Source organism: Anolis carolinensis, chromosome 2, assembly GCF_035594765.1.
Source record: "Anolis carolinensis isolate JA03-04 chromosome 2, rAnoCar3.1.pri, whole genome shotgun sequence".
Taxonomy (NCBI): domain Eukaryota; kingdom Metazoa; phylum Chordata; class Lepidosauria; order Squamata; family Dactyloidae; genus Anolis; species Anolis carolinensis.
The window spans coordinates 193,296,138-193,321,869 of NC_085842.1; the positions used below are offsets into that span (position 1 = coordinate 193,296,138).

The 25,732-nt window shown below is 42.3% G+C and overlaps 1 protein-coding gene and 1 long non-coding RNA gene across 4 annotated transcripts in view; one reads left to right on the forward strand and one right to left on the reverse strand.

The window, feature by feature from the left end:
- The window catches only part of rgl3 (ral guanine nucleotide dissociation stimulator like 3), a 59,031-nt gene continuing 33,299 nt past the window's right edge, over nucleotides 1-25,732 (reverse strand). For 2 of the 3 annotated variants that reach the window (XM_008103771.3, XM_062974119.1), the window contains 11 exons: nucleotides 23,072-23,175; nucleotides 19,033-19,117; nucleotides 17,183-17,275; nucleotides 14,643-14,720; nucleotides 13,383-13,415; nucleotides 13,093-13,214; nucleotides 9,066-9,155; nucleotides 8,159-8,303; nucleotides 5,748-5,897; nucleotides 3,844-3,958; nucleotides 1-3,744 (listed from right to left, as the gene is read on the reverse strand). In XM_008103771.3, the coding sequence (XP_008101978.2) occupies nucleotides 3,176-3,744; nucleotides 3,844-3,958; nucleotides 5,748-5,897; nucleotides 8,159-8,303; nucleotides 9,066-9,155; nucleotides 13,093-13,214; nucleotides 13,383-13,415; nucleotides 14,643-14,720; nucleotides 17,183-17,275; nucleotides 19,033-19,117; nucleotides 23,072-23,175 (1,584 nt within the window). In that variant the 3' untranslated portion in view covers nucleotides 1-3,175. The remainder of the gene's footprint in view (nucleotides 3,745-3,843; nucleotides 3,959-5,747; nucleotides 5,898-8,158; nucleotides 8,304-9,065; nucleotides 9,156-13,092; nucleotides 13,215-13,382; nucleotides 13,416-14,642; nucleotides 14,721-17,182; nucleotides 17,276-19,032; nucleotides 19,118-23,071; nucleotides 23,176-25,732) is intronic. The other variant, XM_062974120.1, reaches the window with a different exon arrangement.
- Nucleotides 3,080-25,732, forward strand: part of LOC103277733 (uncharacterized) — a 49,092-nt gene continuing 26,439 nt past the window's right edge. Inside the window, exons 1-3 of the long non-coding RNA XR_505640.3 lie at nucleotides 3,080-3,190; nucleotides 13,110-13,239; nucleotides 23,064-23,188. This is a non-coding gene — a long non-coding RNA (uncharacterized LOC103277733). The remainder of the gene's footprint in view (nucleotides 3,191-13,109; nucleotides 13,240-23,063; nucleotides 23,189-25,732) is intronic.

Sequence of the window (25,732 nt, forward strand, 5' to 3'; positions counted from 1 at the left end):
TCATAGACTAAAATGTTTATTATTACAAAACTTTGACAGATGCAATACCAATAAAATGCCTCACGTTGCCAGACTGGTATACACAACCCAGATATCAACTCTGGTTGCTATATTTATTCTGACGGCACTATTACAGGATTAAATGTTATCCATAATATCAAGGGTTCATAGACATACTCATCCTTCCATCAATTGTCTGTAAGGTCCTACTGCATTTGATAAAAAGAGAGAGTCTCCACCCAAAAGAAAATATGGACACAAATATGATCTTTCAGTGGTTAAAAAAAAGCAACAACTGTGAGAAGACTTCATTAACCAGGACACACTGCCTCTGATCTCAGAACGGAGTTCCTTGAGAAAAGGAACATCAAAACCAGAAATTATTTAGCCATAAATTGTTGAGCTATCATTCATTCTGGAGCCCCCGGTGGCACAGCGAATTAAAGCGCTGAGCTGCTGAACTTGCTGACCAAAAGGTTGCCGGTTCAAATCTGGGGAGCAGAGTGAGCTCCTGCTGTTAGCCCCAGCTTCTGCCAACCTAGCAGTTTGAAAACATGCATATGTGAGTAGATCAATAGGTACCGCTCTGGCGGGAATGTAATGGAGCTCCATGCAGACATGCCGGCCACATGAGCTTGAAAGTGTCTATGGACAATGCTGGCTCTTCCGCTTAGAAATGGAGATGAACACCAACCCCCAGCTGGACACGACTAGATTTTACCTCTGAAGATGCCTGCCATAGATGTAGGCAAAACGTTAGCAGAAAATGCTTCTGGACCATGGCCAGACAGCCTGGAAAACTCACAGCAACCCAATCAACTACATGTTTATCAACCAACCAGCAAAATAATGTGCATGCTATCTCTGATAAAGACTTGTTGTTTTTGTGTCAGGAGCAACTTCTGGAGTGAAATGTTAAATGTTAAAAACTTTGCATTATATTAATTTCCTTTGACCAGAAGCTGGCCACTTGGGAGTGCCTCTGGTGTTGCTGTAAGAAGGTTCTCCATTGTGTATGTGGCAGGCCTCAGACTGCATTATAGTAAGTGTTCTGTGGTTTGCTCTTCTCCACACTCATGTATTGTGGACTCCACTTTGTAGCCCCATTTCTTAAGGTTAGCTCTGCATCTCATGGTGCCAGAGCACAATCTGTTCAGTATTTTCCAAGTCGCCCAGTCTTCTGTGTGCCCAGGAGGGAGTTTCTCATCTGGTATCAGCCACTGATTGAGGTTCCAGGTTTTAACCTGCCATTTTTGGACTCTCGTTTGCTGAAGTGTTTCTGCAAGTATCTCTGTAGATCTTAGGAAGCTATTTCTTGATTTAAGGTGTTGGCTTGCTGGTTGATATCCAAACAGGGGATGGGCCAGATATGTCAATGCCTTCGTCCTTTCATTACAGGATGCTACTTCCTGACAGATGTCAGGTGGTGCAATACTGGTTAAACAGTATAATTTATCCAGTGGTGTAGGGTGTAGACATCCTGTGATAATGCGACATTTCTCATTAAGAGCCATATCCACTGTTTGGGTGTGGTGAGATGCATTCCACACTGGGCATGCGTATTCAGCAGCAGTGTAGCAAAGCACAAGAGCAGATGTCTTCACTGTGTCTGGTTGTGATATTCAAGCAGTGCTTTTTATAAGTCTGAGAACAGTCCAGAGTATTTTGGTGTGCTGCAATGCTCCAGTATTTTGGTGTGCTGCAATGCTCCAGTGGGATTCCTACCCAGGTAATCCCCAGAGCTCAAGATGCTTGTCTATTCTTAAGATGAAAAGCACATGTCTGCATTTTAGATGGATTAAAAATGGGTTTTCCCTATAGTAGGCAGTAAGAGCATCTAAAGCTTTGGAGAGCTTCTGTTCAACCATTTCAAAGCTCTCTGCTTGAGCGGTGATGGCACGATCATCAGCATAGATGAAACTCTCTGTCCCTTCTGGCAGTGGCTGATCACTTCTATAAATGTTAAATATTGATGGAGAAAGCATGCTTCCCTGAAACAGGCCGTTCTTCTGTTTTCATCATCTGCTTCTCTGACCCTGGAACTCAACAACTCCTGTTTTTTCTATGAAGCAGGTGAGGTGTGATATTATCCTTTTTTTTCAGGAGGAAGCAATGATTTACTGTATCATAAGCTGCTGACAGGTTCATGAAAACAGCTCCTTTCCTGTTCTTTGAGACCACGCTAATGCTCTGTAGCTCTTTCAGTCTTTGCAGTCTTGGTGGCTGGTGCTGTCTTTTGGACTACATTAGTGGTTCTCAACCAGGGGTCCCCAGATGTTTTTGGCCTACAACTCCCAGAAACTCCAGCCAGTTTACCAGCTGTTAGTATTTCTGGGAGTTGAAGGCCAAAAACATCTAGTGCAATGTAAGCAACAAATAGCATGGCTTCCTCTTTTCTATCGGCCCAACAACAGGCACATACTTTTAGAACTCAAGGTTTATAATAAAAGAGTTTTTATGAGTTTGCTATATTATTTTAAACCGTGTTATTTTTAACTGCTTTTTCCATTTTAAATGTGGTGTTTTAAACTGTTCTAATATTCATGCCTGGTTGTCTTTTAAGGCTGTTTTCTTGTATGTTTACACCTACATAGTACAGTAGAGTCTCACTTATCCAACATAAACAGGCTGGCAGAATGTTGGATAAGCGAATATGTTGGATAACAAGGAGAGATTAAGGAGAAGCCTATTAAACACCAAATTAGGTTATCATTTTACAAATTAAGCACCAAAACATCATGTTATACAACAAATTTGACAGAAAAGGTAGTTCAATATGTAGTAATGCTACGTAGTAATTACTGTATTTACGAATTTAGCACCAAAATATCACGATGTATTGAAAACATTGACTACAGAAATGGTTTGGATAATCCAGAATGTTGGATAAGTGAGACTGTAATCATTTTAGTTTGGGGGAAAAAGATAGGAAGAACTTGGTTTTCCCCCTTGCCTCTCCCCTGTGGGATGCATGAGCATAATATATCCTGAACCACAAAGATTCTCCAAGGTTTTTCTCACCAAGGTTTCCCTACACTCAAAAAACATATTTTTCAACTATGTTTTGAATATATATTTGAAATATAATTTCTCTCTCTCTCTAGCAGATATATCAACTCCATCCCTGGGGACATACTTCCTTGTCCTGGGACATCATGCCTGGGCTACTAAGAGATTAAGGAGCTGACAGGTGATGGACAACATTCTGTTTAGTGGACTCTGACCAAAAGCAGGGCTCCAAGGAATAGTGAGGGGGTGACTGGGGCAGAGGAGCAGAGGCTTCTGGGTTCTGCAGTGAAGGGGGTAGAACTATGTTAGGCAGGGCTGACCTGAAGGGTCCCATTGTTTCTAATTGAGTGAGGGTTGGAGAAGGAAGTGGAGATTCCAAGGGGGCTTCTGGAGGCTGGATTCCCAAGGACCAAGAGGGGGGAGACGGAAATGAGGGTGCCAGATTTGGCCTGAGTTCTGGGTCCAAACCAAGGAGTGATGGGCAGCGTCTTTCTGGGGTAGGAGATGCAAGGTGTGGGACACTGGAAGAAGAGGTGGAGCATGAAGTGCTGGAGAGCGTCTTGGTGCCACAGCCCTTGAGAATAAGTGTACTGTGGGGGGCAGTTTTGTGACTAGCCTGCGCAACCCCTAAGACTGGAGCTTTGGTGGCTCCTTTCTTGTGACACAGGAGGAAGTCGTGAGGGCCAGTAGGGTTCATGGCGTAGAAAGCGTTGGCCCCACCAGGAATCAGCAGTTCTTATGATGAAAAAGAGAAAGAGGAAGAAAGATGTGAGGACTCCTGGAATGATTTTCACATCTTCACCACCACCCTGAGCCCATGTCTCTTTTTCTCACCTTGGCCATCTTCTAAAAGCTGTAGGAGTTGGTAGTCACTTGGGGCGTCTCCTTCTAGGTTGTGCTTCTGCAAGGCACGCTGAACCACAGCTGTGGTCTTGTCTTGGCTGGTGATCTGTGGAGAAAATTTAGTGTTATGGCAGCAGAGCAATTCAGTGTCAAACACATTCATGGGACCAAATAAGGCAACCACAGCTGTCCCCTTCACTTCTGCAGATTAAGCATTCATGATTTTACTGAGTGTTTTTAAATGATTATGCATTTTGATTATGTGTTTTAGCAATGTTGTAATCTGCCTTAGGAGCCCTGGTGGCAAAGTGCGTTAAAGTGCTGAGCTGCTGAACTTGCAGACCGAAAGATCCCAGGTTCAAATCCCGGGAGCGGCTTGAGCGCCCACTGTTAGCTCCAGCTCCTGCCAACCTAGCAGTTTGAAAACATGCCAATGTGAGTAGATCAATAGGTACCGCTCCGGCGGGAAGGTAATGGTGCTCCATGCAGTCATGCTGGCCACATGACCTTGGAGGTGTCTACGGACAACACTGACTCTTCAGCTTAGAAATGGAGATGAGCACCAACCCCCAGAGTCAGACATGACTGGACTTAATGTCAGGGGAAACCTTTACCTTTACCTTTAACCTGCCTTGAGCCATGAGGAGAAGCAAGTGAGAAAGAAAATTATTATTATTGTTATTATTAAATTATTATTAATAATAAGTTTTGGAGTTCAATGCCATCTGTATGCAGATGACGTCCAACTCTACTACTCCTTTCTACCTGCTGCTAAGGAGGCTGTTCAGGTCCAGAATTGGTGCTTGGCGGCTGTGATGATCTGGCTGAGGGCGAACAAATTGAAATTGAATCCAGACTAGACAGAGGTACTCATGGTCAGTTGAAAGGCCGAACAGGACATAGGGTTACAGCCTGTGCTGGACAGGGTTACATACCACCTGGAGACACAGGTTCGTTGCTTGGGAGTTCTCCTGGACTCATTGCTGAGCCTAGAACCCCACATTTTGGTGGTGGCCAGGGAGGCTTTTGCACAACTAAAACTTGTGCACCAGTTGTGCCTGAATCCTGGGAAGTGAAACTTGGCCACAGTAGTCCATGCTCTCATCACATCTCAAATAGACTACTGCAACACGCTCTATGTGGTGCTGCCTTTGAAGACTGTTAGGAAGCTCCAAATAGTCCAACGGGTGGCAGCCAGGCTACTCACTGGAGTGACGTACAGGGAGCATATAACCCCCCTGTTGTATCAGCTCTGCTGGCTGCCAGTCTGCTACCGAGCACAAATGAAAGTGCTGGCTTTAGCTTATAAAGCCCTAAATGGTTCCAGCTCAACTTACCTGTCTGAACGTATTTCTCTCTATAAACCTGTGAGAGGATCTGCCGGGGAAGCCCTGCTCTTGGTCCCACCTTTTTTGTTAGTGCGATTGGTGGGGACAACACAGGCCTTCTCAGTGGTCTCTCAATTGTGGAATTCCCTCCCCAGTGACATCAGGCTGGCCCCCTCCCTCCTGGTTTTCAGGAAAAGAGTGGTTCCCCTGATGTATGTAAGAACACTTTTTCTCTAGGTGAATCTTTGTCTTGACTCTCCTGGCTTGTTCTTGGACTTGCAGCTCTTCTGATGTCTGTGGTGGAGTATCCATTGGCCTGTAGAACCCAGTTTAGGTCATTCAGTTCATCTTGGAGGAAATGGGGTTTGCAGATCTACAAACCCAGTGATTTCAGACATGAAAGCCTTCGACAACACGTCTACCACACTGACAACATATCCTCTAGTGCAGAGACTGGGAGAAAAACTGCAGCTCTCCCCTCCTCCAAGCTCTGCTTCATTCATGGCCTAATTAATCTGCATCCCACACGTTGCACCCCCTTCCTCTCAATTCCACTAATCAACTTACCACAATGCTGCGATAAAGGTTGCCATTCACATGCTCATTGTCCATACTGACACGGATGATGCGTGCTTCTGTCCCTCTCTGCTTCAATGTGGGAGATGGCAAAGGCACCTCAAACACCGGGTAGGCTCTGGTCTGAGATTCATGAAAAATCTGTAAGTGTTGAGAGTATAACAAAGAGTATCTAGGGGATGGTTTACTAATCTGAAATCAGTTTTTGTTTTAGATTATAAAGATAGCCAAATAACCAATAGAGATTGGACATACTTGTTATTAACCATAAGCTAAATGCAATGTCATAAATTACTCAAATGTTGTATTCCATCATTGTACTGTAACTTGATCTTAGCCAATGGTTTGTTGACTGAAATAAAGGCTACTGAACTGATGTTCTGGGCAAGGGAAGAGGAATAGATGACATCAGGAGAGGAGGTCTTTGTTTTTTGATATACTTACTATGTTATAAGTGCAGAACCAGTTAAGAAAGGAGTAGGCCAAGGATTTGAGCCTACCACGGTCTCATTACCACACAGGAGCCTCAATGCATTTGTAGCAAGGGCTAAAATGGCTGTAAGAGTTTGCAGAACTGAAATTGGACTCAAAAGTACTTTTCAGACATTAGGCAATGAAACAGAAAAATGACTTATGGGGGGGGAGGAATGACTGAGAAAAAGATCTGCTAGTCAACTTGTTTCTTGTACAACTCCAAAACCTGTTGCCTGAGGGATTTGGGAAATTATAGTCAATGCTTGAAGGATTTGGGAAATTATAGTCCAATAAAGTAACTATTCCAAATTTGCTATGATCGGTTTTACAAACCAACTGTAGAATATTCAGGGAGATTGAACAAGTATTTGAATATGTCCATTTCTGATGGTTGAAATCAAGACCAAAATAAACTAGTTTGTTCAAATAAGGCCACCGAGTATGCATCCTAGAGAGGCTTTACAACTTACCATAATAGTTGTGGTCGGCTTCCTGTATTGGTGCATTCAACTATTTATGGCTTAAAAATTCCAAAAGGCAAAGCTTTATTTTGCCATTTTTATAAGGGGCATCATTGTATATAACACTATGTAAAATGATTTTTGTTTATGGGTTATAAATGTCATTTCCTAATTGGTTCTATCAGAAAAACATGGAAAAGGTTGGGTTGCTGTGAGTCTTTCAGACTGTATGGCCATGTTCCAGAAGCTTTCTCTCCTGACATTTCGCCCATATCTGGGGCAGGCATCCTCAGATATGTGAGGAACGTTGTTTTTGCGGGACATCCTGCAGCACATTTTTCTATAGTTTTTCAATGAGTATCTCAGGTCTCTTCTACAATGCCCTATAGCCTATGATCTGATCCCAGATAACATGCTTTAAACTGGATTACATTAGTCTTCGCTGCCAGGAAATATGGGATCAGATCTTGGGATATAGATACGGTGTGGAAAGGGCTTCAGAGTCTCAACCACTTCAACATAGTGGCAGCCACAAAAATGAAGTTTCTGGAGAATAACAACTACTTTCAAAGTAAGTATTGCATAAGGAAAACAGGAAAACGCTTTCAAGCCAGGAATAATTTATTTTTCAAATTTTGTTATATAGTTTAATGAGACCTAAGATCCATGGGTTTTGGTTCTGGAATTAAACCTCAGCAGACACTATCCCAGAAGTGAATCCCTGGACAGGGTTGTAGCCATGATTTGTGGATGAATATTATCAGCTTTTCTAATATGTATCCCAGATTTGATACTGCTGAAATTAAAATGTTTCTTGCCTTAGTCTGTACAGGAGAAGAAAGCATCACTTCATTACAAAATCATACACATACCATTCCCGTTTCCCGTAATTCAAGATTGGAGGAAAATATACTGAAAACCTACCATATTAATGGTGTGTATAGTTTCTTTTAACTTAAATGGTTGTGTGAAATCAGCTCATCTCCAAGACACTTTTCTTAGCAAAAAATAGAACAGGCCTACAACACTGATGCTGTATTTTGGCATTGACTATGGAAATTACATTAGTAATGCTTATAAGCATTACTCATAATGCCTACTCATTGCAATCACTCACCTTTTGCTCCATCATCATTAGAAATGTAGTGGCTTGTAATACAAGTGTGAATTTTCTTTGATAGTAGCACCCTGCCATGAAAATCTTTCCTGAGAAAGCCATAACCTTGGTCTTCTCGATAATATCTTCAAAAAGCTCTGCCAAGACTTCTTCATTTTAACAGCTCTTGTGTTGGACAATCTGCCCCTTTTCCTTTTACAGTGACATGCTGACTCTTTTTTGAATACTACTTTTGTGTTGCTATACACTTGTTATTGCATGCAATTGTACCTGTGAATTTCCAAATTTGAAGCCAGTTTGAGGACCTCAGTAGACTTCAAAGGTTTTCTAGAGACAAATAAAGATATCACCTTGATAGTTGGTGATCCCCAAGTTGGGGAGCAAGGAGCACTGGATACATCTCCAGAGTCAGGGCTGCTGCAGGAGCTCAGAGGTGAAATTCCAGTTTTCTCAGGGCTTGGAAGAGGGGGAGAAGACTCTGCGCCCAGGAGGAGTCTGCAAAGAAAGTGGAAAAGGTGGCAGCAATTGTTATCAGAATAGCAGGATACACACACTCCAAGTTTTTCTTTGTCTTATACCTTACATTAGAACACAGTCAGACACAAGGCTCAGATCCAGCATTTCATCATACATTGAACCTCTTACTCTTTCTGCCCTCAACTATCACTACTCAGACCAATGTCAGCAGCACACATCTCTCTTCCATTGCCAAGCACCCTGACAACAGAGCACCAGGCTGGCATGAATGAAAGGACAGAATGTGAATTTGGAATTCAAAGTATCTGTTATGATCTAATGCGTCTTCTGCTGTGAATTCACCACTTGGCCTTGGGCATATATTGTCTCTTCACTCCAGTTCTCCTCATTCTTGGGTGTGAAATAATAGTGGCCTGCTCAAAATGGTGCATTAACTTTTATTTAATTCAGAAAACGGAGTCTAAAAAAGAAACACTCCACTCTTAATCATGCTTTTTGAACTAGTTCACTCCCCTCCTATCTGTTTCATCTAAGGTAGACTCAACTGCAAAAGCAGGACCATGCCAGGGCAATCTCAAAAAAAAAGGTGAAATTAGGAGAGGGGCAATGCCTGGGTCAGATGCCATGTCTATCCGTCTTAACAACAACAGAAAGTATACAACTGCTGGGTAGATGTCCATTGTATGTATATCTAGGCTAGATGAGCAAACAAGCCAGGGCAAACAGGAAGTAATGCTATTCTCCCCTGAATTCACCCCCCAGAAACAAAGAATGACTTACGAGCTGAAGCGCTTGGTCAGGCTGCGATGCAGCTTTGGAGAGTTGGGACAAGAATCAGCCGGTGGCTCGATCATACGGGAAATCCGGTAACTTTAGGGAGAAACCAGAGACACATATCTTCTGCCCAAAAGTCAACCAAATGCACACTTGCATATTCCTTCTTTGGTGCTTTTTTGCCTGTCTCTGCTGACACCTATTCCTAATGTCCTAAAGGGTATTGGAGTCCCATCCTGCAGCCAGGACCCTCCACCCACCCCTGCACCAGCCTTATCATTCCAAAATCTCCCAATTCGCTTTACCTTTGGCAGGCCACACTACTATCATTTTTTGCGACAAAGAACTAGAAATCACTTCCGGGAAAGGGTGGGGTCTATTTACTGCTTTTACTGGGAGGGGAGAGTGAAACAGTAGGTTAATTGCCTCCAGAGTGAATTTAACTATGCCAGAGTGATTTTTTTTGTTTGTGTGAAAAATGGTTGCTATGTCATGAGAAAAATAGAAAGAAGGAATCATTGGCCATTTACGACTTCATCACATGGGCTTTCTTACCCATCCTAGGATGCTTTCAGCACAGTTTGATGATGAAGCCTGCAGGATCGCATCAAGCAACACACAGCTACTTCTGGCAAGGCTCTGTCTCCGAACTGTGCTGGAAGCATCCTACAATGCAGCAAGGAGAAAATGGGAGGCTTTCTGTGTTCTCATTGCCAGAAATGGGAACAGCACAGGGGGAAGCCAGGCAGCTACGCTTTCCCTTGTATGACGGGAAGGTGGTACTGCAGGTGCTGCTGGGTGCAGGCTGACAGATTCCTCCACTGCCCCACGGATTCACTGAGATGCCTGGTAAATCCCTCCGCTGTCACCCACATTAGGGCACTTAATGTGATGAGGTCCTTAATTTCTACATTAAGTCAAGTAGCCTGGAAGCTGCTTCAGTACTGCTTACTCTTGAATAAACACATATAGATTTGGGTTTTGTTTTGCATGATGACAGGGAAATGTTTCACCTTCTCCTTTTACTGTGACCCTGTTGGGATGTTAGCCTCACCTTCAAAAAGACCCCTCCCCCCAATTCCTGAACTAACTATTGCTTTGCTGGAGGAAAGGGAAACTCACTTTGTTTGTTACCATAGTATTTTTGAGACATTGGCATTTTGTTCTCAATACAAGAAATCCTAATAATATAATATTACATGTTACATTCAACACGTATAAAAATCAGATGAGAACTGATCAGTTGTTTTTTTTAAAAAATGTAACAACCTAGATCAGTGATGGCCAACCTATGACACGTGTGTCAGCACTGACACGCCTAGCCATGTTTGCTGACATGCTGCCACATGAAGATTGATTGGATGACTAATGTCTTTTGTGGCCAGATTTTGTGTGATTTGGTCCAGTGGTTTTGTTGTTTACTCCATGGGAATTACACACATTACATATATATATATATATATATATATATATATATATATATATATATATTAATTATTGTAGTATATTATTATATTATTACTATTATATTATTATATTATTATTCATTATTCATGATTACATTGAAACTACAACTGAGAGAAATCAGCGTGGAAACTGCAAGAGGTACCATAGATAGTTGTACATGGAAATAATGGTAGTAAATAGTTTTTGATTTATTAAATTCAGTTATATATTGCAATTATATATTTTTGTTATTTAAACTATATATATTGTGAAATTATGGTTTTTTTCTCGAAGTGATACACCACCCAAGTCATGCTAGGTTTTTTGGTGAATTTTGACACACCAAGTGCAAAAGGTTGCCCATCATTGACCTAGATTATGGTAGCAACTTGAAGAGTGTTACCAAATAGTTTGGAAACAGTATGTTCATATTCACTACATAAAAGGTTGTGGGCTTTTTTAAAACACCCACTAGATCAAAACATATGGACTTTCCCCCAATATTGTTCAATGCAATTCTATGTCATTTGCTTGGTTATCATATGAGGACTGGTGTTTTCATGGTAATGCTCTCCCCTTCCCCTGTGATCCTCTCTGGAGTTTTTCACTTTGTGGTGGGCAGCATTTGCAGGGAACAGAGTGAATTTGCCAGCAGCACAAAAGAGATCAGGAGGGAGAAACATGAAGAGGAAACCTATGGTTTTGCTGATGCTCTATCTAGTTATGACATAGGGCCCTTCTACACAACCATATACCCAGAATATCAAGGTAGATCATCCACAATATCCGCTTTGAACTGGATTATCTGAGTCCATATAATCCAGTTCAATGTGGATTTTATACAGCTGTGTGGATCAGGCCATAAAGGCATGTTAGGGAAAGAAAAGTGGCAGCCTGCAAAAAGACAGTCTCAAAGAATAATGAACAAGACAAGGCAGAAGGAGAAATCAATGATTTGGGATACAAAATATAGTCAAAACGTTTTGTTTCTTCACTTTGTGGGTAAAAAGGAAAGCATGTATATATTTCAATCCTATTCATTCTCTTTCAGTGGAACTGAGGATTAGTGGATGACAAATGAATATTCAAGAAGTCAGTTTCCTTCTCTCTCAAGAATAAAATCATAATAATATGAGGGAGGAGTAAAATTATGGATGTCCTTTTTTGCTGTTACATTTCTACGATTTTAAAACAACCTTTAATTAATTTAGGTGTTATAACTTATGTGTCTCTGTTAACCATTTCCTCCTCTGCAAAAAAAAAATCACATACAGGCAGTTCCTGGGTTACGAATATGATATGTTCTCCAGAGTTGAGTTTGTATGTAAGTCGGAACTGGCACATTTTTTAAAGTGTAACTCCAGCCAAATACACACACAGAGATCTATATGATCTTAGTTTTGGATAGCACCCCTGTAATGTTTGTTTTGCTGTCTGTGCCTTGTCAAAAGATTTGAAAAGAGACCACTGGATTTTGAAAATTGTAGCTTGTTGTGGAAACAAGGCCTGGCGATAAAGCTTCAGTGGAAACACTTTTTCCCCATGATAATAACTCTTCCAGTAGTAAATTTCCTTTCCAAGGGGTAGATCTCCTCTTACTTCCCATTGTCTGGGGCCGGGCTGTGGCGCAGCTGGCTGGTAACCAGCTGCTATAAATCACTACTGACCGAGAGGTCATGAGTTCGAAGCCCGGGTCAGGTTAAGCCTCTGACCATTAATAGCCCCGGCTTGCTGTTGACCTACACAGCCCTGAAAGACAGTTGCGCCTGTCAATTAGGGAAATTTAGGGACGCTTTATGCAGGAGGCTAATTTACAACACCATAAAAACTGCCAGCAAAACACGAGGAAAAGAATGCGGAAGTACAGCCACTACTGGACGGTGAAGCAACAGCTCCCCCTGTGGCCGGAATCATGAAGCTGGAAAAATGTTAAAAATGCCTCCGAGTTGTCTAATGTATGTTGTTTGTCTGTTGGCATTGAATGTTTGCCATATATGTGTTCATTGTAATCCGCCCTGAGTCCCCTTCGGGGTGAGAAGGGCGGAATATAAATACTGTAAATAAATAAATAAACCCCGTTGTTAACTATGAGTCATATGTAAGTCAGAAGTTTGTAATTGGGAACTGCCTATACATATATAGGTGCTGTTTGCAATAACAGGACTTTTCCAGAAAGGAGCACATGGAGGAAACGATTAACATGCAGTGCAGCTCTGATATGAGTGAGTGTCCTATAAAGCTTCACTGACTCTCAGCTACACTGACTCTGAGAGGAGCAATTGAAAACAACTCCGTATGCCTTACATCCACCACACATCTGTAGTCCACATCTAATTTCAAGACTGATTCTGTAAATTCCCTCGAACACCATCATTCTGAAGAAACCAAATCTTTGAGACTTCATTTGGTAAACCCTTACTTAAAGCAAGCCTGTTCCTGGCTTTAAGTGACTTATAGGATTCTGCCAGACATATCCAGCAGTTGGGAGTTAAGAGTGAAATCAACCCCCAGACCTACTGGACTCCCCTTTTTTGGCTTAAAAGTGATTAATGATTTCTTTTACAGTGAATAATCTTCTCTTCCCTACCTCTGTTCCTCTGAAAGATGTAGGTGCTGATGGAAAGCCTTGCACAAGGAGGGGTTTGGATGGAGGCTGTACCCTTGGCATGACTCCTGCAGCTGACGGATCAAGAAGAGGATTGTAGCTTCCTGAGAAAGAAGGCAAACCAATAAGGTGGGCAGGCACTGAAGTCCCCTTCTAATTCCTGGCATATAGACTTTCTGCTATTGCCCATTTCCATGCCCTACTGTTCCCAAAGAGATGTTGGCTCCCCAGAAACAGCCACCAAGTGTCAGCCGCTCTAGCTTAGCATTTACCTTGCGTCTTTTCTCAAAGTTGATGAGGTTGCCCTGAAGAATTGGAGAAGAAGAAAAAATAACCAGAATGGAATGTCAGTCACACAAGCTTTGTTTGAAATGACCCCATTCCCCTTCCACACACACACACCCCTTTAGAGGTAGCCCTGCCGTAAGGACGGGCTACATTGCCACAATAAGCAATAGAATAATGAGGATTTTGAAGAACTTTGTAGTTGAATGATGTTATGCAATCAAGTGTGCCTGTCTATACCATTTACTCGGCATGCTTTAATTCTGATCTTGATCACTTTGGGAAGTTTTTTTTTCGTGTCAGGAGCGACTTGAGAAACTGCAAGTCGCTTCTGGTGTGAGAGAATTGGCCATCTGCAAGGATGTTGCCCAGGGGACGCCAGGATGTTTTGATGTTTTTACCATCCTTGTGGGAGGCTTCTCTCATGTCCCCACATGGAGCTGGAGCTGATAGAGGGAGCTCATCCACGCTCTCCCCGGGTGGGATTCGAACCTGGCAGCTTTCAGATCAGCAACCCAACCTTCAAGTCACAAGGCTTTAATCCACTATGCCACGGGGGGCATTAAAAAAACATTCCAAACAACTTGGGTCAACTTATACACAGGTCAATCTTAGAATAAATGGTCATTGGAAAAACAGTGACAACAGACAAAGGCAAAAATGTGTCAACCTCATTACTGTTCTTTGTCCAAAGAAGAAAGAGAGGCAGCCCTTCCTAACCTGCCTGTTTTCTCACCTTCTTTTTCGACCTGAGCAAAATTCATCAACATTTTGGGTGACTGAGACAGTGGTAGAAGCTGTTTTGAATAAGGGTTCTTTTTGATACAACCTTCTTTGCAGAAAGACTGTGATGGTCATTTTAAATAGTTTTTCTTTCTCTTCTACCCCACTTTTTTCCAGGTTGCATTCTCCTTCTTTTATCATATTTATATTCTTTTCCATAATAGTATCTGTATCATTGTAGGGATTTTAGGATCTGCAGTGCAATTTATCTCCACCCCATAATTGTAATCCCACGAACACATTCTCTCCTTCATCTAAGACAGGCATGGGCAAACTTCGGCCCTCCGGGTGTTTTGGACTTCAACTCCCAGAAATCCCAGCCAGCTTACCGGCTGTTAGGAACTGTGGGAGTTGAAGTCCAAAACACCTGGAGGGCAGAAGTTTGTCCATGCCTGCTCTAACTAAACATTTCCTTTTTTGCACTATAGCACCCATTTCCCGTCAATACACACACATATGCTCACCTCCACAAAATCTGGCAGTGCTGTGTCCAGCATGATGAGATCAGTTAAAAAGGTGCCCAAGTATGGGATGGTGGGAACCTTGAAGAAATCACAAATTAATTTACTCACTTGTCCCTTTTGTTCTCCCCAGCGCACCATTTCATTGCAATTCCAACCTCATTTTAAGAGATGAGATTTATTTATGATCGAGATGTGACTGTTATACAAATAGTGCCCAAGCCAAGGTAGAAAGATGCTGTGATTTGCACTCTTTGGGTCATGGGTTTCTTCCCAATTTTCATTGCAAGGAAATGAAAAAGAAGCAGATGTGTGCAGATATGGGGATAAGAAAAAACTAAAATCCCAACAAGAAGAGCTGTAACAACAGGAAATTATTTAGCAGTTAACATGTCTTATCAGATTCAATGTAAACACTTACAATCTTGACACGAAAGTAGGAGAAGCAATGGGGGGAAATGGTTTGCAAAACCTTTGGTCAAAACTATCACTTCTAGAAATTAAAGGGCATCAGGACAAAGTGCTAATTCCCACCTCAACAGAGCGCAATGTATGGATAGAACCCAGAGAGCGAGGAGCTAACAATTTGGGCAAGTACTACATTAAAAAGCAGAAATTATAGTATCTGTGGCTAGACAGGTTCCGGAAAATGTAGGGTGAGATGTGCTGGTGTGCATCACCATGTCTGTTTGGGATCAGACTTAGACCATGGCAGAACACAGGAAAAGAGAACAAAGGAATGAATGGTAAGCATTTCCATGGAAATTATATAGTTTCTTCTCCCTGGGCTACCAATTCAACATTTTAAAAAGTATTTCCACGCTTACAGCATCCATACAAGTAGTCTGAATTTTTCAGTCTTGGAATCGAGCCCTGCATAGGATATACTTGTCAGCTGCAGCACATTATCTGACTTATTCCAGCTTTTTTGGTGAGTTCTTTAAACATGTTGTTTCTGGCTGGGTGCTTGCTACCATGTGTATTGGGGTATCTGTTTTGTGGACATTCCACCCTCGAGCTAGCTTCAAACTGCATTATAGTATCTATGTAGAAGCACCATGAGTGGGTACAGGGGCCCATATTTGATCCCCTCCCAAACTGCTGTGAAATATATTCTGCCAAGAGACACAACCCAGAACTGTGGGTGGCAGATCTTGAACTTTGCCTTGGAAGCAAAAAATAAAATAAAGGGGGGAGGAGAGTCAGGAGACTTCCAGTAGGGAATTCTACTTGATTTTCCCCATTGCATAGCAGCTGCTTCCTCCTCCTCTTGAAGGAGTTCCATGGGCCACCCAAATGAAGCTTCATTGGCTGGAAGTTATGTCTCAACATAATATATGCATCTTTGTTGTTTTCCGTATTTAGTTTAAGAATAACTCTTTGGTGAGTCTACTTGACATTTATATAAGCTAAAATGACGGGCAAGTGCTTGAACCAGGGGATTTATTTATTTATTTATTTATTTCTATCCTGCTTTTCCCCCAAGAAAGGATTCAAACTGGTGTTTACCATGTTAAATCAAGACAATTACAAACCAAAAATACGAACATGAACTTTGACGAATGAGCAAGTAACAATTTAAGACATTAAAACATTATGAACTCTGTTACCCATGACAACTAGCATAAAACTAGCATAGCAACATAAATTTAAAAAATACTAGTTAAAACCCGTGTAATGTCCTATTCCTTTATGCCATGAAACAAACCAATTGCCGAAGGTCCGCTATATAGAATCATAGAATCATAGAATAGTAGAGTTGGAAGAGACCACATGGGCCATCCAGTCCAACCCCCCCGCTAAGAAGCAGGAAATCGCATTCAAAGCACCCCCGACAGATGGCCATCCAACCTCTGCTTAAAAGCCTCCAAACAAGGAGCCTCCACCACAGCCCGGGGGAGAGAGTTCCACTGTCGAACAGCCCTCACAGTGAGGAAGTTCTTCCTGATGTTCAGGTGGAATCTCCTTTCCTGTAGTTTGAAGTCATTGTTCTGCATCCTAGTCTACAGGGCAGCAGAAAACAAGCTTGCTCCCTCCTCCCTATGACTTCCCCTCACATATTTGTACATGGCTATCATGTCTCCTCTCAGCCTTCTCTTCTGCAGGCTAAACATGCCCAGCTCTTTAAGCCGCTCCTCATAGGGCTTGTTCTCCAGACCCTTAATCATTTTAGTTGCCCTCCTCTGGACGCTTTCCAGCTTGTCAACATCTCCCTTCAACTGCGGTGCCCAAAATTGGACACAGTATTCCAGGTGTGGTCTGACCAAGGCAGAATAGAGAGGGAGCATGACTTCCCTGGATCTAGACACTATTCCCCTATTTATGCAGGCCAGAATCCCATTGGCTTTCTTAGCAGCCGCATCACATTGCTGGCTCATGCTTAACTTGTTGTCCACGAGGACTCCAAGATCTTAAGTTTAAATATTGCACATCACAATGACTGTCAATCTACTAGGTACACTAAATCCTTTTATGGAACTTTGCCCTTGGACTCAAATGACCAGTTTGGATGGTCACACTGGGCTGGGAGGAATAGTTCTTACCATTGGCTTGTTTGGAGGTTTCAGCTTCAGAGATGCTTGCGTAGACATTTGAGGACTGCGATGTCCATCACACGAGCCCTGAGTCCCACATTCCTGTTGGAAACAAAACAGGAAGATCAAAAGACAAACTTGAAGTTGCAGCAGACATTTGTTGTTGTGTGCCTTCGTTGTCAGCTTATAGCAACTCTTATCACGGGGGTTTCTGAGGATGAGAGTGTAACAGCCAGGGTCACTCAATGGGGTTCATGGCCAAGAGGGGGATTTGAACTCTGTTCTCCAGAGTTATAGCCCAGTGCTCAAACCATTATGCCATGCTAATTCTGCCTTAATCAAAGGGTGCATCTACTCTGAATGCTGCACATGGCTGATCCAGCTTAATATGACCTTGCCCCATTTTAAGCTAAATCAGAGGAAAGCCTGAATCTTGTCTGGAGCCAGCCACAACTGTCTTAATTCACACCATAAGTTGCCAAGCTCAGGTCCTCCTCTGCCCATGTAGTGACTGTCATCATGACCCACCACGTGACCCCTTCTTGGGCGCTCCAGATTATGTCAGCCAGTAGACGGGGAGACAGGGGCTTTCCCCTCTCCCAGCTTCCTTAGTGCAGCAGTATCTGACTGACATTATCCAGAGCACCCAAGAAAGTAGGTACTAGGTAGGCAGCGTGTCTTGAGGAGAAGGTAGGTGGTGCACTCAAGATGGTAGATGGTGTATTGCAACTGTAGGGAGACATTATTTATTTATTTATTTATTTACAGCATTTTTACCCCGCCCTTCTCACCTGGAGGGACTCAGGGTGGCTTACAACAGTCGGCAAATTACATTGCCCAAAATACATTCAATAAAACAACGACATATTAATAAACAATAAAACAGTACCACATCAATTAAAACTCTAATTAGACTCTATTAAACCATGAATTATAAAATTTCAAATGCATGTATAGTTAAATTTGTCCGCTAACACCTTCGTGAGCACCTTGATTCACGTCATATCGACCTCAGATGTTACTCCTCAAACGCTTGAGTACATAGCCATGTTTTCACAGCTTTCCTGAAACCTAGGAGAGTTGGAGCTTGTCAAACACGACTGGGGAGGGCATTCCACAGCCGGGGAGCCACCACTGAGAAGGCCCTGTCTCTCGTTCCCACGCTCCCACACATGGAACTGAGAGCAGGGCCTCTCCAGATGATCTTAACAACCTAGTAGGTTCACAGGAGGAGATACGTTTGGACAAGTAGTTTGGGCCATAACTGTTTAGGGCTTTATAGGTCAAGACCAGCACTTTGAATTGGGCTCGGTAGCATATTGGCAGCCAGTGGAGCTGGCTTAGCAGGGCGGTGGTATTCTCCCTGTATGCCACTCCAGTTATTAATCTGGCTGCTGCTCGTTGTACTAGTTGGAGCTTCCAGGCCATCTTCAAAGGCAACCCCATGTAGAGAGCATTGCAGTAATCCAAACAGGATGTAACCAGAGCATGGACCACCGTGGCCAAGTCCGGATTCCCAAGGTATGGGTGCAGCTGGCACACAAGTCTAAGTTGTGTGAAGGCTCCCCTGGCCACCGCCGATACCTGGGGTTCCAGGCTCAGCGATGAGTCCAGGAGAACCCCCAGACTGCAAACCTGTGTCTTCAGGGGAAGTGTGATCCCATCCAACACAAGTTGCAACCCTGTACGCTGTTCAGCCTTATGACTGACCAGGAGGACCTCCGTCTTGTCTGGATTGAGTTTCAATTTGTTCGCCCTCATCCAGTCTGACACAGCGGCCAAGCACCGGTTCAGGACCTGGACAGCCTCCTTAGTAACAGGTGGAAAGGAGTGACATAAAACAGATACATTTCAGCTACCTGAAGCAGGATCTCTCGGCAGTTCATGTGATTATCATCTTCAGAAAAGATCTGTGAGAGCTTTCGGAAGGCTCCCCGAGAGTCTCTGTGGGATAAACAGGACTTCATCAGTGGGATTATAATGTCTATTTTCCACACCCTGGGCGTAATGATGCTAGGCGTATAGTGACCCCTTTAGGCAGCTACGTGTATTACTATAGTTGTGAAGAATACAGGTTGAGTATTCAGGACTTCATCAGATGGAGTTTTGGTTTCATTTCCATGTGCTATGGAAACGGAGCCCCACAGTAGCCCCATCACATGACGTGCGGGCACTTCCGGTGGGACTCTGTGGGGCGCCATTTCCACAGTGCATGGAAACGGAGTCAAAAGTCTGTCTTCAGGAGTTGGATGTTACCCAATTCCAAATGGTTTAAAACAGGGAAAGACAGACAGAAGACAGCAAAGGGACATGGAATGGCTGGCCATCCCAGAAAGTGGGGAAAGATGGCAGAGAACAAAGGAGGACGGTTCCCTCTGCTTTCCCCCACTTTCCCCTGCTGACTGCAAAAATCATTGGTAAAGAAAAGGTTTTGGATGAGGGAGCCAAGGATCTCAAATCTAATTTGTGGCATCATCACTTTTAATGACCGCATAGCTAACAGGATCATTGTACTCTATACTCATCTTACTTTCATTGTATAATTAAAAAGAGTGGGTAAACAGAGGGATAAGAGTAAAAAACAGAATGGGTAAGGAGGAGAATGGGGTAGAGGAGAAGCCAAGACGGAAAGAAGTGAGAGATGAGATTGAAGAATTTTTTTAATTATTCAGTTGTACAGCATAGTGCGAGCATAATCATAAAAGCCTCCGGTGGCCTAGGGAATAAAAGCCTCGTGACTTGAAGGTTGGGTTGCTGACCGGAAGGCTGCCAGGTTCAAATCCCATCCCGCGGAGAGTGCGGATGAGCTCCCTCTATCAGCTCCAGCTCCATGTGGGGACATGAGAAAAGCCTCCCACAAGGATGGTAAAACATAAAAAAAAACAAAAAAAAACATCCGGGCGTCCCCTGGGCAACGTCCTTGCAGACGGCCAATTCTCTCACTCCAGAAGCAACTCTGGTTGCTCCTGACACGAAAAAAATCTCATAAAAGGATTTTATTCAGCTCACACAAAATAATCTATGATTCTCTATTGTGCAATAATATAAATTAAACACCAGTTTGGAATATAATCATTAGAGGAGAAGAAGTTACTGAACTGCAGGGTGCATTGTTCCTCAAGAGGCCTCCTACACTACAAAATTACAGTAGGTCAATGCTATTTTAACTGTCATAGATCCATCTTGGGACTTGTGGCACCACAATGTCTGACAGTGAAGTATAAATATCTCACAAAATGATAAATCCCAGGATTCAATACTATTGGGCTGTGGCAGGTAATATGGTGTCAAACTACTCTAATTCTGCAGTTTAGATACAGGCCTAGACAATACTCAAAACTTTACATCTCACTGGTTCTCCGTGCATCTTATAATCTCTAGGTGAGGGGTCTCACATTTTTTTTCAACCATGAAGCCCTTTTTGAAGGAAATGTTTCTTGTGGAACCCCAATAAATATTTCCAATCCCCTTTTGCCATGCAGGAAAAGCACAATCAAAGCACCCCCAACAGATGGCCACCCAGCCTTTGTAAATAATAATAATAATAATAATAATAATAATAATAATAATAATAATAATAATAATTCAGAAAGACAGAGTTTTGGAGCACAATACTCCTGACCTCACAATCGCGTTAAAAACAAAGTATGGATTGTCGATGTTGCAATCCCAGGTGACAGCAGGATTGAGGAGAAACAACTGGAAAAGCTGACACGATATGAGGATTTAAAGATTGAATTACAAAGACTCTGGCACAAGCCAGTCAAGATGATCCCAGTGGTGATTGGCACACCGGGTACAGTGCCTAAAGACCTTGGCCTGCACTTAAACACAACCGGCGCTGACAAAATTAACATCTGCCAGCTGCAGAAGGCCACCTTCTGGGATCTGCACGCATTATTCGCCGATACATCACACAGTCCTAGACACTTGGGAAGTGTCCGACGTGTGATCAAATACAACAGCCAGCAGAGTGTCTGCTGTTGACTCATCTTGTTGTGTTTCAGATGATGATGATGATGATACTTGAAACTGGGATAATCCAATTCAATTCCCTTCTGCCATGCAGGAAAAGCACGAGGGAAGCAAGGAAAAAGGTTTTTTTGATACGTTCTTCCATCAGTGGTGGTTATGTAAAAAAATCCAGAAGTTCTGGGAAGAAGTCAGGAAGGGTATGGAAGAAATCCTCCAGGTCAATATCAAAATGAAACCAGAATACTTCCTCCTGAGTATCACCGATATCAAACTAGACAAAAACCAAGAGAAATTGTTCTTTTATTTAACCACAGCCGCTAGAATTATGATAGCCAAAAAATGGAGGCAAAGAGAAATACCAGATATATATGAATGGACTACTAAAGTACTTGAGATTATGCAAATGGACATTTTGACAGAAAGAATAAATTAGGACACAAAATAACAGACTAGTCAAGAGTCAAGGACTTTCTAGAGAAACAACCAACACCATTAATTATCGAATCAATATGAGAAGTCAGAAAGATAATGATACTTATAAACATAAAAGACAGAAGGCAGAAACTATATAAGATGGATATGAAACATGCCTGAAAGGAATGAATTGGAAGGCAAACACTTTTTAAAATATATATATATTCCTTTTTTCCCCCTTCCCCTCCCCCTTTTTTTGCCTCCCCTCTATTTTTTTTCTTTTTCCTCTTTTTCCTTTCCCCCTTTTTTTCTCATTCTATCTTTCCTATACCCACCTGTGGAGGAGTTAATAATGACTGCCACCAATTTGTAAAGGACTAATAACTACTAAGGTTCTTTCAGGCAGGGGAGAATCTTTTTATCCCACCGCTGCCATTAATTTGCGAAGATGCAGCCACCAAAGACTCAGAGAGGAGACCTTTTACCTTTTTCTTCACTTTAGATGGTAGCATAACTTAGTTTATAATATATGCGATAGACGCTTAGATGTTGGAGGAACAATAACAAGTTTATTCAGGCACAGAGCTTAGTGGTTACAATATTGTTTTCACTTAGAGGCACTTTCATTAACAGTTACAATACTAGAATAAGGTGAATCAAACTCGCTAAAGTGTCCTTCTTTAACTTAAAGTAGTCAGAACTTCATCCTCTGCCACTTTTAAAACATAATCACCCCTGTGATATATGATCACAGATTCTCTGTTCCTTACCAGGACACAGACTACATAAAATAAGTCCTCAAACTTATTTTAATACGACTCAAAAGGAACAATTGAGTCCCTTGATCCCCTCAACCTAGGATCAACCTTCCCTGTGCCTCATCAGAGCACAGACTGAAACTCTTTTTTAAACACTGCACTTCTTCAACAAAACGGCAGTTGGCTCCGCCTACTTCTTCATGGCAACCAGCCTCTGAGTGCAGAGAAGCAATAACTGTAATACTTACCCTTTTAAAACACAAACACACAATTGAACATAACATCTGTAAACCAAAAATTCATACTTCATTACACCACCATTGTTCTCACTCTTTTCATGTATAGAACCACTCAATAAAAACATTTTTAAAAAAGAAAAAAGTTTTTTGGGAATGAGGAAGGTGAGGAAAAAAGGCTTGTGGGGGCATAGGAGGCAGGGGAAGGGGGAGGAGCAAGAAAGAGGAAGAAAAGCTTGGAGAGAGAGGAGGGAACTATAGAGTGCCTTAGTATGCTTCACAGAGCCCCAATACTTCCACAGAGCACACTTTGAGTAAGTGAAAGTAATGTGAAAGGGAGAAAAAACTCAAAGAAGTGCTCTGAGCATGTACAGTTACACACTTTAAGCTCATTTAAATGAGTTTAAACTCATTATGGTTACAAAACTGGATTCTGGAGCTTGCTTTAGGTGGAGAAGCGGAGAATATCCTATGATACTTTGCCCAACCTCTTTTCTGTTTCTCCAGTGTCTCACCTGTGGACAGCAGCCCAGGTACGCTTCAGCCGGTAGATGGAGTTGGACTGCAGAGCAGACAAGATGGCATGGAGTGAGGAGAAGTTGCGGAGGGCCCGGCACCGCTGGAGAGCCAAGGTAGCATTTCAGGTTTTGAGACAGGGAACAATAGATACAAGGTTTACATGCTAATCTTTGAATACATTAAATTGTAGTGTAGAAAATTGTAGTGTAGGCCTTTCATTTGAAGCACAGTTGAAGACTTGATTGGTTTGATTAGCTGATTAATTAATCAATTAAACCAATTTTAATGGATATTAGGACTAGGAGGAACATAGAAGACTAGAAGACTCTTCTAGGACTAGAAGAGAAGGCTGAGAGGAGACATGATAGCCATGTACAAATATGTGAGGGAAAGTCATAGGGAGGAGGGAGCAAGCTTGTTTTCTGCTGCCCTGGAGACTAGGACGCGGAACAATGGCTTCAAACTACAGGAAAGGAGATTCCACCTGAACATCAGGAAGAACTTCCTCACTGTGAGAGCTGTTCGACAGTGGAACTCTCTCCCCCAGACTGTGGTGGAGGCTCCTTCTTTAGAGGCTTTTAAGCAGAGGCTGGATGGCCATCTGTCGGGGTGCTTTGAATGCGATTTCCTGCTTCTTGGCAGGGGGTTGGACTGGATGGCCCACGAGGTCTCTTCCAACTCTACTATTCTATGATTCTAACATTTGTTAGATAGGTAATTTAATTTCGGGTATGTTAACAATTAAAAACAAATTAAGATGACCTAATTATTCTAACAATAATGCTATGTTACAAAATTTTAAACATTTTGTATTTTTGGTTTGAAAGTGTTATATCCTGTTTAATTCTGCAGAACTTACTTTGAAAGTAGTTGTTCTATCTATTTATGCAATGCTTTTGTCACAAAATAAAAAAAAACTAATTTAAAGTTCTTTAATCAGTTAATACACACTCATTTTAAGACCATTCATATGTACAGTTTTATTATGGTCCATAGACCCATCAGTGAACAAACAGACATTAATAAATTCTCCCATCTCAGGAGAAGTACACTATCTGAGATTAATATACATGGTTTCAAGTAAAACCCCTATCCGAGGTTACTTTCTTTCAATGTGCTTACTATTTGATTTATGTTAGCCCTAGATGTATGATGATCTTAACTACAATAGACCCACTGAATGAAGTATGTACAGTAGAGTCTCACTTATCCAAGCCTCACTTATCCAAGCCTCTGGATAATCCAAGCCATTTTTGTAGTCAATGTTTCCAATATATCGTGATATTTTGGTGCTAAATTCGTAAATACAGTAATTACAACATAACATTACTGCGTGTTGAACAACTTTTTCTGTCAAATTTGTTCTATAACATGAAGTTTTGGTGCTTAATTTGTAAAATCATAACCTAATTTGATGTTTAATAGGCTTTTCCTTGATCAGTCCTTATAATCCAAGATATTCGCTTATCCAAGCTTCTGCCGGCCCGTTTAGCTTGAATAAGTGAGACTCTACTGTATATTTACTAGGCTTGCTCAAATAATTCGTTTTCCCCGTTAACCGTTATTAATTCGTTATTTTCGTTTGTTTTGAAGCAATTTTGAAGCATTGGTTGTCCACACGTCTGGATATCGCGGTTTCGAATCGCGAGAGGCCGTTTTTCGTTATGTCGTCGTTTTTTTCGTTAGGAAAAAAAAGCTTTTGCAAATCACCCAAACTCCCACCATTCAGGCCCTTTCCTTTTGCCCCTCAGCAAAAGGGGCGTCACGGGCTCAGCCAATGGGAGGGGGCGAGGGGGAAGGAGGCCGAGGAGGAGGAGGAAGATGGAGGGGGGAAATGGCCGCCGCCGCCTCGCCTCAGCTCAGGCCTGATACTCAGAGGTTTTGACGTCTGTGCGAAGCTAGGCAAGTGGGGTTTATATATCTGTGGAAGGTCCAGGGTGGGAGAAAGAACTCTTGTCTGTGGTAGGCAAGTGTGAATGTTGCAATTGGTCACCTTGATTAGCATTGAATAGCCTTGCAGCTTCAAAGCCTGGCTGCTTCCTACCTGGGGGAATCCTTTGTTGGGAGGTATTAGGTGGCCCTGATTGTTTCCTGTCTGGAATTCCCATTTTCTGGGTGTTGTTCTTTTACTGTCCTGATTTTAGCTTTTCTGTAGCTAAAAATGCATATAAAATTGATTCTATAGGGAGGATAAATGATTGGATTTCAACTCCTACAGCTTGGCTTTCTCTGCCAATAATGGTACCCATCTTGGATATTGTAAGGGATTTTTATTATTATTATTATTATTATTATTATTATTATTATTATTATTATTATTAGACCTTGCTCCCAGGAAGGTGCCTTCGCTGTGGCTCCCAACTTATCTATCTATCTACCTTTCCACATATTCTCCACATTGTGTGTATGTGTATGTATATTATATATACATGAGCCCCGATGGCGAAGTGTGTTAAAGCACTGAGCTGCTGAACTTGCAGACCGAAAGGTCCCAGGTTCAAATCCCGGGAGCAGAGTGAGTGCCCGCTGTTAGCTCCAGCTTCTGCCAACCTAGCAGCTTGAAAACATGCCAATGTGAGTAGATCAATAGGTACCGCTCTGGCGGGAAGGTAATGGCACTCCATGTAGTCATGCCGGCCACATGACCTTGGAGGTGT